Raw genomic sequence first — 12,085 nt, forward strand, 5'->3', positions numbered from 1 at the left:
CATGACTGGCCACATAGCTGAATTTTCAAATGTAAAATGTGATACGGACGGCAAACTTCTTTAGGTATGATTATTTACAAAAACATATTTTAGTGGCTATGCTCACATTTTGGGTTTGTTGCATTTCTGTGCACCACAACACCCTAAAAGACCTAAATCCTAAAGACAGGGTTCATCTTCGATAGCCCTACATTTTAGATAATAAAAACACAATGTAATTTCGTCTCACTCTGGAGTTTAGAAAAATGAGCATTCAAGCTTGATTTGGATGGACTGCTTTAAATGCTCACAGATTTGGTTATTTTAAGAGGCCGAATTTGTGTTGTAAGTTGTATAGTACGGGCAACTGTGGCAAGCCCACGCAGCGGTTTTACATCTGGTCCAACCACCAAAAGGAAAATAATGATGTTTCCAGTCTGTACTTTCAGATGCCAGTTTCTCTTCACTGCCTAGTTTGTCTTAAATTGGAAGTACAGTACGTGAGTAATGTGACTTTTACAAAAGTTACACGTGTGTTGCGTCAGGGGACTAGAACAAGGTTGCTCACGTCAAAACAACAGTTCAGGAAATATTGGTGTGGGTGAAGCAGGGAGTGTCATTATGATTAATAATAATAGGTAATAAAAAAAAAAAACAGTATTATGCAAGTGCCAGTTTGTATTGTAATTACATCAAGTGGCCTTAAGGTGGAGCCAAACGATAAAGGCAACTCAGACGTGTGTGTTATATAATCCAGTATCTCTCATCCTCTCGCGTAAAATGGCACCCTCTCTAGTTTACATACCATCAAAGCATGGTGTGTAAAGCAACATTGTGTGCCAGTAGGTACGTCTCTTTTCTCACTACAGCTTGGGCCATTCATCTCAGTATAGCCTACTTATATTACTCAGTGTGCGTAATTTGGAAAGGAAAATCCCTCCACACATGCGGTTAGAGCACAGTCACTTCCTGTATAGTAAATCGAGGCGTACGTGACCAGGCTACATATTACTAACTAAATAGGCTACCTAGAATACTACAGGTTTACTATATTAATAGGCCAATTACACCACAACAAAAGTGTACAATTTGTACTTCAATGTCCTGTGGTTGAAATTAGAGACGCTGAAGACATGATGCTGCTTGCCTGGCTGGTCGTGGCTCATAGTGGCTGTTCCTCGATGCTGCAGGAGCTGGAGGACGTGACACGGGGCATGCACCGCCTCGCCGGCTCATTACGCGCAGCTGTGACGTAGAGGCGGAGGCTGGGCGGTTTAAATACAGGTTCTCTCCCTCCGCACGGCTGCACTCTGCGGAAATCGCGGCTCCGGGCAGGCGTTGACATTCCACTGTAGGTCTTTTTACAGCATCACACAACAGCAGCATCAAGGTAAGGCATCTCTTCAGTTATTTTAGCCTTTTGTTACCACTATAGGACTGTTTGTGACAGTGGACATCTTGCCTTTTTTCCCCCCAATCCTCCGCTGGTACTATGCGCATTTAGGGACGAAAAGGGGCGTGTCTGTAGGTTGTAATGAATGGAATAATCCTTACATCACCTTTTTTATTTTATTGTAGCCTATTATTTATTTATTTTGTGCCTATGTCAATATCTTAGTTATCATCCTCAGTTTATGTCATGGTAACAATCTTTTTGTTGTTACAAGAATTTTTGTTTTAAACTAGGAGATGGGCACTTGTTGAAGGACATTACACACACTTATTGATTCTTCCCTCCCCCAGCCTATGTAGCTTAGATGCTTTTTAACCACCTTTTTATTCCTTTGCTCTAGTGATTCTAGGCCTCGTGGATGTCGTGATGTAACAAGTGCAGGTTCACAGATGACTTGGTTGGTTGCCCTTGGTGATGCTGAGGCCTGCAATGGCAGAATTTGACACTGTGCAAGTTGGTGCTGTGCTCGTGGTGGCCTAGTCTGTGGTCAGGTTTCAGTCAGCCTAAAGTCACTGGTCTACAGAGGCAAATTGGTTTAACCTGCTTTGTTTCACGGCATCATGGCACGGCCGCTCAAGTCTGAAAACCTGCATTGATCCCCTTCACTGGACAATGGGGCCCATTCATTGGCACAACAGGAAAGGGGGGGGGGGGGGGGGTGTAGAGTAATAATCTTTTACTCATTTACAAACTCGGGTTAGTAAATTGGATACACTCACTTAAGGCATGGCTGGCCTGGTTAACATACCATAGCACTGAGAGGCTTATAACCTCTTGAGGGTTAGATACTTTCTCACTGCGACCAGGCCCCATCTAGCTGATGATGTAACAGCAGTGAATGTGTCCGTCTGCCGTGCTGTGCCAGGAAACCGAAATGGCACCCATCCGTGATATGGAAAGGGAAGCCTGCGTGCACAAACAAGAAGCAGGGATGCAATTCTTCACAGGGAGTTGTTGCTATGGAGATGACCAAAATGGCACTAGAAAGTACACGCTGTCCTGAATAGGTCTGGTATATGGAAGTCACATGACAGGAAATTTGTGATTGGGGTGACGCAAAGGTCACATTTCCTCTTGGGTAGGAGTAGATGTGGAAACGCAAGGAAATCTTTGACCGTGCATTGACTCAGCTGTGTACTTACCACCAGTTGTGTCATAAATCAGCCCCGCTACATCTTTACAGTCATCACTCTCTCTCTCTCTCCTCCATCTGTCTCTGACACACCTGTTGATTTGTATTTTATTATTCTGCAGATGTCCACCAAGGAGAAGTTGATCAGCCATGTATCAAAGGAGGAGGCAGTTGGCAGCAGGAACAAAGTGACGGTTGTGGGCGTTGGTATGGTGGGAATGGCCTCTGCTATCAGCATACTGTTGAAGGTGGGTGAGGAGAATGCAAAGTTCCTGAAAGTTTCCCCCGCTACACTCGGCAAATTTAAGTTTTTTTTTTCCTTTTAATGTAGGAATCTGGCTACTAAACTCATCTAAATTTTAAGTTAATCTTCACTGATCGGCCTACAGTAATGTCATAGTGATGTGCATGACTTCTGGGGTGTAGATCTGTGGAAATTACATTCATTGTCAGTGATGTATAAAAAAAAAAAAGTACAACCTGTATAAAATCATATTTGGAATAATAATAATTTAAACATTTTTAGTGTCAGACTTCTATTTTTAACACCATAATTTAAAAAGACAATATTGCACACTCAAATTTTAGACGTTAAATGTTTTTTCTTTATCTTATAATGCTTTGACCTTTGTCGGGTCATCTTTTTCTTTGCCACAGTGAAGTAGCAAGTTCTTACCACTATACTAAGTTAAGTTAAGACATGATGCTAATTATCCTAATGCAAACGTGTGGTCTGTCATAAGACTCATAGACTGTCATAAGAGTCACCTTGTTTCACATCTTCTAGCCAAGGTTCAGTGTAAAGAAATTGTGGCAATTTCATGCTCATGTTTTGTGTTGTTACCATGATGAAGCATTTTTACAAGCGCTTCCGTTTTGATTGTACAGGAAATGCCTCATTCCATACTGAAAACAATGAAGACGGACTTCCCATTATATTTTATTATAAACTGTTGTGTTTTGTTATCAGGACCTGTGCGATGAGCTGGCTCTGGTTGATGTAATGGAGGACAAACTCAAGGGTGAGGTCATGGACTTGCAACATGGTTCCCTCTTCCTGAAGACGCACAAAATTGTGGCTGACAAAGGTGGGTTGAGATAAAATGAAAGTATTAAGGTAGGCTGACCGTTTATTTCATGTTGTGTGTTCTCAACAGATTACAGTGTGACAGCCAACTCCAAGGTGGTGGTTGTGACTGCCGGAGCCCGCCAACAAGAGGGCGAGAGTCGCCTCAATCTGGTGCAGCGCAACGTCAACATCTTCAAGTTCATCATCCCCAACATTGTCAAGTACAGCCCCAACTGCATTCTCATGGTGGTCTCCAACCCAGGTAAGACTCAACACATCGAAAAGTTTTGCTTGCTGCATTGATCTCAAACAATGCTCTAATTAACAAATGTCTCCTGTTAATAGTGGACATCCTGACTTACGTGGCGTGGAAGTTGAGCGGCTTCCCTCGTAACCGTGTCATTGGCTCTGGAACAAACCTGGATTCTGCTCGTTTCCGCCACCTCATGGCAGAGAAGCTCCACCTCCACCCTTCCAGCTGTCATGGCTGGATTATCGGAGAACACGGAGACTCCAGTGGTATGTATCCATCACCGCTTAACAAATTGCTGCACTTGTTCCTTTGGATTTGATAGTACACATGTTAAAATAGAGCAAGGTTATGTAACTGATGCACATTTATGTTTTAGTGCCCGTCTGGAGTGGAGTTAATGTGGCAGGAGTGTCACTTCAAACACTGAACCCAAATATGGGTGGAGAGGCTGATACCGAGAACTGGAAAAGCGTTCACAAGATGGTAGTTGATGGGTGAGTTGAGGATATTGTCAACAATTATTATTTTAGTGTATTTGTAGCTCAGATCCCCGAGTTCCATTAAACATTAAACCAAGTCTGGTTGCTATTGCCAGTAGAATACAATTGGCACATACAGTAGTCGACCTACCCTAGTGAGGAATTTGACACAAGCTGTGATCCAAGACTGGCAGACTGCCAAACCTGCCTGTTACTTTATTCTATTTTGCCTTCATTTTTCATGTAGGATGGCTTACATGGATATCTTTTAAAACCATGACGTATTTCTGCCTGTTTCACAGAGCCTATGAAGTTATCAAGCTGAAGGGCTACACCTCCTGGGCCATTGGTCTTTCTGTGGCTGACCTGGTTGAAAGCATTGTGAAGAATCTGCACAAAGTGCAGCCCGTGTCCACCCTGGTCCAGGTAAAGACATTGAATTCTTCCCAAAAGTATCTTTTTAAAGTGGTACAGACAATCACACGTTTTTCTCCATCAGGGCATGCATGGAATCAACGAAGAGGTTTTCCTGAGTGTGCCTTGTGTCCTGGGGAACAGTGGACTTACTGATGTTGTCAACATGACCCTGAAGGCCGAAGAGGAGCAGCAGCTGAGGAAGAGTGCGGAAACATTGTGGGGGGTGCAGAAGGAGCTCACTCTGTGAGGGGTTCCTCCTCCTCACATACTACAGTGTCCGCTGTCTGACCATGTAACAGCCACATTGGACCTGATTTATCAAAAGGTCAAGGGTTTGTGACTAAGCTATATTTAGTCTAATATTTATGAGCGTTACTCCATGTTGTGTCCATGTTAGTACATTTTCTCTTGCCATGACTGAAATGAACTAAACCTAAAGAGGCTTTCTCCGTGTACTGTATAAGTAAGTTACTGTAAGTTACTGTACTGTTGCTGCACTCCAAGCTTGTAGATTGTATTTCTGTGTATTATGTGGGTGTTGCCAGTTGGTCATTTCCATTGGTAATCTCTGTTTTGTTTTTACCTGCCACATAATAGTGACATTCCATTCTCTATGAGAAAGGCATCTTCTGCACCTCCATAAAGCGCTGCATCACTGGGACAGTACCAGTGATGCCCAAGCACTCTGTGGCAGTGAGATCTAGAGGTAATTACTTAAAGTCTACCTTAAGTGCACTGATATAGCTATACTACCATACATACTCAAGGATGATTTAGTGAAAAATGTAACAAGAGATAAACAGAGATCCAATGGGAAAGAATCAGGTCAGATTTGTGTGCATCATAAACCTCCGGAGTTAATCTTGTCCAACCAACTCTGGTGAAATATCGCCAAAGGTGATGGTATTTATTTGTTTATACTGAGCTCTATTTATGTTTCAACGTCACATTAAATCTATTTTTCACTGGATCAAATGGAGAATCTGTATCTGTGGTGGCAGCTGAGCATTATGATTTTGCTGTGACATCAAATAAATCTGCCAGGATAACAGGACCTGCCTTTGTCTCTTTGTATGTGACAGAGCGGCTGACTCGGCTGCCCTCAGTCCACTGGCGAGTGGTTGCTGTGTATTGAACCTGATTAGATAGTTAATGATTTTAGTTCTATTAAACAACTGAGCCAGTATGATTTATAACAGAATTTATTTGATTTACATAAATGTAGAGAAATGATGTGGTTGTCAGAAAGTAAAACAAAAAAACTCTTTCATATGTAGTTCAAAGTGCATTTAGTAGAAGGCTAAAAAATAAACGTTAATGTCTGGATTAATAATACATTTGATTTGTACCTTCACAAACCCCCTACTATTTCACAAAGGAAGAGCAAAGTAGCAGAAAATAGGAAAAAAAAAGTTTATCTTGTGTATATACATGGTTTAACTTAACTCACTGGCAAAGAGACTTTGGACAACCTATAGGTGCAAGTGACAACCAACCACCGAGATCAGATCACATAAAGGGAGGAAACAAGTGACCATTAAACAGTGAAGGACTATAAACAAAAACGTCCCTGGACACGGCCTGATTAAAAAAAGACATCAGAATGTGAGTTTATTTCACAGCCTTAAACCCCTGATCAGAATATTGATGGAGAGCCTACTTTTATTCTACAAGTTGTTCTCTCTGTGCCATAAACATTGGACAAGCAAAACCTTTACCAGTTTAGATTCAGAATGTTTGTTCTTTCCCTTACTGCCTTTTATGCATGACCAGACAGTTCATGTTTTCACAAAATAGTCAGATTTTTTTTGGGATCAATTATGACCCTACTACCTGCATAGGAAATTGATAAAATAGTCAACTAACTGCACCATTTAACAAGATCTACTTTCACTGTCAGGATTACAAAATTGCGATGCTATGTAAAATTCCCCAATACCTCAAAAAGAATAAAGATCTTAACAAAAGTGTTTTTGTTAATACGGGTCAGTAGAGGTCACTGAGGCCAGCTGTCTTTCTGGCCTTCTGCATGAGGGCACGGAGCTGGAACTGCTTTCTGGACAGAAGTCTAACGTGCTGCAAGAGAGAAGAAAAACAGTCAGCCAAGATGACATTGCACAAAAAAAGCAGCTAAGACTTATAAGATAAAGATATGGTACCTTGAGGAAAACTTCCAGGTCTATGACGCCTCTGCGCAGTGCCTCTCCCAGGTAGAAGATTGTGTCCTCAATGGCGTTTTCTTCTGCATACAGGTTAAGGATCTGTTTGTACAGTGGAGCAGTGGGCACAATGACATCATCAATGTCATTGTTTTCCGACTGGTTCTCCATCTTCTCCAAGGCCTCTGTCAACTCTTCATCCTTTCTCTTCAGCAGCTCAATGTTTCTGTCCACTTCAGCCTAGAAGAATGAATCACAAATGTGTGACATACAGGTAAAGGCAACAAAAGTAAACCAATAGAGAGAACATGCTTACCACTTCCTGGTCAAGTCTTGACACCATCTCTTCAAGTTTTTGGTGGCCTTTCTTTAGATCCTCTTCTGTTCTTTTCAGAGCATCTAGTTCTGCCTGAGCTCTGTCCATTTCCTCCTTCATCCTCCAGCGAAGCTTGTCACTCACAGCAGAGATCAAAGATGCACGAATAGTGTCCTCCCCAATAGTACCATCTCTGTTTGGGCCTAAAAACAATCAATCAATCAATCAAAGTTTATTTATATAGCACTCTACAGCAAAACCAGGAGGACCAAAGTGCTTCACAGAAAGATAAAACACATTTTAAAAACACCAAATAATTACAACCTAGACACAATTCAGTGTGCTCTAAGTATTAAAAGCAAGTTTGAAAAGATGAGTCTTTAATCTTGGTTTAAAAAGGGACAGAAAAGATATCCAAAGTAAAAGCATCCAAATTCAATTGGTGACTGGATGGCTAATAGACAAACTAGCGACAAAAAGTAAATGGGAGGTTAGATAATGAATGTATCAAACTTTTTTCTAGTCGGTTGCTAAATTCATCACATTCAGGAGCATATATGCTGAGATTGTAAACCAGCATAAGGATTAAAGGAAAATAAATGACCAGTGCGTAAATTAATTACTGTACACCCTGCTGAAGTAAGGAAATAGCTCGACCTCGGATTTAAATAGTGCATCAATGAAAGCCCATGATGTGTTCGTCTTTGTGCTGCCACTGTAACAGATCTAAATATAATTCTCTCTGCACTTTGGAAGTGCTGGGTGCACAGTGAGCCCTATGCCTTTCTCCCCTTTGACCTTTATGCACCCAACTCTTATTACACCAATGACCTTTCATTTGCTCCTCAGAGCACAAGTCAAACAGGGGTTCATAATGTTTCACTCTGAAGGTCAGCAGTTGGAACGGGTCATCTAAAGACCAGGAGGTTTGAAAAAGGTGTATCATCATATGACTTGTATAACCGTTGCTTGTTTCATTACAGTCCATGCCTTTAAAACAATCACATTGATTAAACTTGAACACATACCGACAGTTGAGACAGGGGTCTGAGTGGGGTAATGTCCCTGGCCAGCAGAGGCTGGATATGAGTTTCCTCCTGGGTACTGGTAAGCCGGATAGCCTCTGCAAACAGTGTGATGACAAAATAAACACACTGTATTCATTTTCTAACTTCATCATCTTCACTGCAGTAAATGTTACAAAACCATTCATTGAGAAACTCTTTCTCTGCTATCAGACAAGCAAACATCCTTTTGACAAACTTTGTTTAATAAAGGCTTGGCAAACCTCTTACCCTGGGTTAGGATTGGGGCCATAAGCTGAGACTGCAGGCATTCCAGGCATGTAAGAAGCTAAGAGCAAAATAATGAAAAAAGTTAAGATGATAAGAGCACTTTTTGTACTTTCTCACTGGGTTGGAAACTGTAGCGCTAGCACCATCTAGTGTTGAGCTAATGACATCAAAATGGCTTCTAAAAATATTTCTAACTCTAGCCAAGTCGTCCTGCTCCTGTTTCTAGATATTTTTGAAATTGTAATCTAAGCTTCATCCAAATGACATATAATTGTGTATCACATGTGACTCACAATGTTATAAAAGTCCACCCTTAAGCCCCATAAAAATCCATACAACAGCTTTTGTTGAGCGCACACTGGTTGCAAAATACAATAGCATTGCTATAAAGTTTGACATTTCACAATATTCCTTTTATGAAAGAGGCGCGAGATAAGGTATTCTTTACTCAACGCTCGAGACAATCCAGGCTAATCCTTTATTCAACTCACGGTTAGGAGGTCCAGCAGCTTGAAAGGCCTGATATGGAGCCTGTGTGGTGGGACGTGAAAACACTGGAGGCTCCTCTCCAAACACAACAATCATCACCTGGATCAGCCCATACAGGTCTGACTGAGGCTGCAGAAAAAGTTCCAATCAGTTTCTTCTTTTAGCCAGAAATACTAAATAAACAGACATGATTTTAAAATAACTTAACTCAATGAACTTACATGCTTCCACTCATGTAGATACGGCAGATAGATCTTGCCATTGGCGTCAATGTGCTTTCCAGTTTTGATCATCATTGCACTCGTGGGTTTGACAAAGCAAATGGGAGGATTGTAGGGATATGTGTCGAGCAACCACAAACACACTGGGATGTTATAGACATTACCTGCAAGGAAAAGTGGGAAAAACAAACATTTAGAATTTGCATTTGCATAATTGGCATGATATTATTGCAACACTTCACTAAACTATTTGAACTCGATTTGTTCCATTCAACAAAAATTGCAGGTAATTTATTTTTCAGCAAATTATGTCAAAATGATGTCAGTCCCAAAACAAGGCTAAAATTATGGAACTAAATTAGGAAAATTATATCCAAAACGTAAGTGTGACACATTTATAGTACAATGCATTGTGTTTTTTGGGTTGAGTTTGCAAAGACACTCTGGTGTTTTTGCGACACGTTGTGGCCACTTGTGATACGGATAATGACACACTATATTTTTTGCAGTATATTGTGCAGCCCTGATATACAGGCCATTTTTAAAGGTGGTGAACTAATTTCAAAAGTGGGTGAGTTAAATAAAACAGTTCAATCTCCAAATGATTCTGTTCAGCTGTAACACAGTTGAAAAAAATGAATATGAATTAGGTCTGATTGAACTTTAATTAACATTTTTTTTTTTTTAAAGCAATGTATAGTTCATGAGTTCATAGTATTGTCCGGCTCAGTCTAGCTTCGGACAATAAAGACTTATCTTATCTTTTCGGCTGTAATCAATGGAAAACTTGCCATACCTCTGTAACTCACGGGAACTGTGCCAGTCAAACTCATGAGATCTCTCGAAGAGCCATCATTAAAAACTGTAAAGCACAAGATAATGTTAGAACAAGAATACATAAATGCAAAAGGCATAGATGCTGTGTGACGTGTCATACCATATGCGTCCATGACAGGCTTCAGGTCCTTGTACTGGGATATGACATTGGTAATCTCACGAACTGTCAGGTCTCTGTATTTATATTGCTGTACATACGAAAAAGACAGTGAACATCAGCATACTATAGCAGCCGCAGTAGGGTTATTTTTTAGATTATTTTACCCACTTGCCACCCATTCGTAGCACAATTAATTGCAGTTAAGGTATAATACATTTTAACAACCGTCTAAACCAACGTATAATGTAGACAACAGATATTATGTCTAAATGGCACTCACATTTAATTTTACAATGGAAATGTACTTATATTCAGTATAGTACTGGAGATGTGTGGTGAAACGAAGATTAGCAATAAAACTCTTCTTTTCGTTATTGTTTTGCCAGGAAATGGCTCGTCCTTTTTTGTTTGCATAAAGCTAAAGGAAAGTTAGCCTGATGTCGGGAAAGCTCAACAGAGGTCCATAAAAAAGCACCACATTATTGAGGTTTGAATTACCTTAAGCATTTTCTTCAAGGCGCCCTCGTTGACGACAGCCATGGTTCTAAATGTGTTTTTGATGTATTTTCCTGATCAAATTAAAAGCTAGCTCACGCAAACTGACTAGCAATGCTAGGCTAACTGCTGCTAGCCCAGCTTCGGGTCGGCAACGATGAGGGACTTTATATTGAGTTTGTGTTGGCGTTTACGTCCTATACCACTGTTCTAAAATGTAATTTCATTAAAAGCCAAACATAGAAGCTACGACGATCCGCGAAAAATCTCCGATCGTCAACAACAGGCGTTTCCGCAATCCCTTTGACGGCTTCCGGTGAACTGTTACGTCACATCCGATACAGTTCTGCACAGCTGATACGGTAGAAGGCCACATTATGCCTAATAGTACCACTGGCTTCTATGATGCTGACGGGCCAAGAACTCCTTCAGGCCTATCTCTGTTTTGGATTGAACACGACACTGTTCAGGCTGTTTAAGTTTATACGAAATACTTATATAAACTGTACTGAACTTGGTAGGTACTAATAAGCTTTCTTGCTTCAGACTACTTCTTTTGAGTTGTCATTATGATGTGACGATGTAAATTAAGAATGAAAGTGCACAAATAATACACTGCTACTACTAAAAACAAATAATATTTAGTGTTATATCATGCATGTTTTTTATTAACATTATACAAAGTATAGGCCATGATGAGAAGGAAGTAGGCTATAACTTGAACAGGGTAGCCTACTGACTGTATGATTGGAAACATATAAATCATAATATCAGTTCCATAACACTCACAGCATCAAATAAGGTGCTTATTTACTCAAAATATACACAAATAAACCTTTATTAACTCAGCAGTTGGTTTCATTATCTGGATTGAAAGGTTGACCGTCATCTTTAGGCACAGACAGATATGAGCTCCCATCTGGTTTGGAATAAATGTCATGCTCTTTGTGGAACTGTAGCCAACCTGAAAAGTTCACATTGTTATTTTAACTCATCATGCAAATATGCCTTTTTACAGGTTTGCTGTACTTCTTCTTCTTTGATACCTACATGGTGCTTGTTCGGGCTCAAGATATGGCTTCATACAAACAGGAGGACACTCCCCAAACATGGCAGCCATCACCTGCAGTAAGCTGACAAGATCACACTCCCCCTGGGATGTGTGGTGGGGACAATTATGTAAAAAACAAGCAAACAAGCAAAAATGGATAAACTTCTTGAACTGAACTTTAACCTTTTCCAAAGGTCAACTACCGTGACTGCAACAACTACCACTGGCACTAGTTATGCTGCACCTTCTACAACAGTCAACTTCTAACTGCATTGCACACTGCTTGTGTAACTAATACTGTATTACTACTTACTACTACTCTGCCCACTACACCAATTAT

At 40.6% G+C, this 12,085-nt stretch overlaps 2 protein-coding genes across 3 annotated transcripts; one reads left to right on the forward strand and one right to left on the reverse strand.

Annotated features, from left to right (window-relative positions):
* Positions 1 to 1,305: 1,305 nt before the first annotated feature.
* ldha (lactate dehydrogenase A4) lies at positions 1,306 to 5,833 on the forward strand. The gene is made up of 8 exons (XM_079568534.1): positions 1,306 to 1,369; positions 2,687 to 2,812; positions 3,535 to 3,652; positions 3,722 to 3,895; positions 3,979 to 4,152; positions 4,263 to 4,380; positions 4,668 to 4,791; positions 4,865 to 5,833. Exons 2-8 carry the CDS (start codon positions 2,687 to 2,689, stop codon positions 5,027 to 5,029), a joined length of 999 nt encoding a protein of 332 aa, XP_079424660.1. The 5' UTR covers positions 1,306 to 1,369; the 3' UTR covers positions 5,030 to 5,833.
* An 815-nt stretch (positions 5,834 to 6,648) lies between these two features.
* LOC306972069 (tumor susceptibility gene 101 protein-like) lies at positions 6,649 to 10,998 on the reverse strand. Of its 2 annotated transcripts, XM_079568528.1 has the most exons (10): positions 10,698 to 10,996; positions 10,200 to 10,287; positions 10,059 to 10,124; positions 9,263 to 9,426; positions 9,044 to 9,170; positions 8,553 to 8,610; positions 8,286 to 8,380; positions 7,258 to 7,460; positions 6,942 to 7,181; positions 6,652 to 6,858 (listed from the first exon to the last, which is right to left on the reverse strand). In XM_079568528.1, exons 1-10 carry the CDS (start codon positions 10,737 to 10,739, stop codon positions 6,769 to 6,771), a joined length of 1,173 nt encoding a protein of 390 aa, XP_079424654.1. In that variant the 5' UTR covers positions 10,740 to 10,996; the 3' UTR covers positions 6,652 to 6,768. The 2 variants fall into 2 exon arrangements, with proteins under 2 accessions (XP_079424653.1, XP_079424654.1); XM_079568527.1 differs by having other exon boundaries at positions 6,649 to 6,858; positions 10,059 to 10,287; positions 10,698 to 10,998.
* Between the last annotated feature and the right edge of the window lie 1,087 nt (positions 10,999 to 12,085).

Source organism: Gobius niger (genome assembly GCF_951799975.1).
Source record: "Gobius niger genome assembly, chromosome: 12".
Lineage (NCBI taxonomy): Eukaryota > Metazoa > Chordata > Actinopteri > Gobiiformes > Gobiidae > Gobius > Gobius niger.

Excerpts from the sequence above, each read along its gene's own strand:
- ldha (XM_079568534.1), top strand. The coding sequence starts at position 2,687 with ATGTCCACCAAGGAGAAGTTGATCAGCCATGTATCAAAGGAGGAGGCA. Across the intron at positions 3,896-3,978 it reads CATGGTGGTCTCCAACCCAG|TGGACATCCTGACTTACGTG; the intron begins GTAAGACTCAAC and ends TCCTGTTAATAG. Across the intron at positions 4,153-4,262 it reads AGAACACGGAGACTCCAGTG|TGCCCGTCTGGAGTGGAGTT; the intron begins GTATGTATCCAT and ends TTTATGTTTTAG.
- LOC306972069 (XM_079568527.1), bottom strand. The coding sequence starts at position 10,739 with ATGGCTGTCGTCAACGAGGGCGCCTTGAAGAAAATGCTTAAG. Across the intron at positions 8,611-9,043 it reads AGCTGCTGGACCTCCTAACC|CTTCTTACATGCCTGGAATG; the intron begins GTGAGTTGAATA and ends TTTTGCTCTTAG. Across the intron at positions 8,381-8,552 it reads GGCCCCAATCCTAACCCAGG|AGGCTATCCGGCTTACCAGT; the intron begins GTAAGAGGTTTG and ends CACTGTTTGCAG.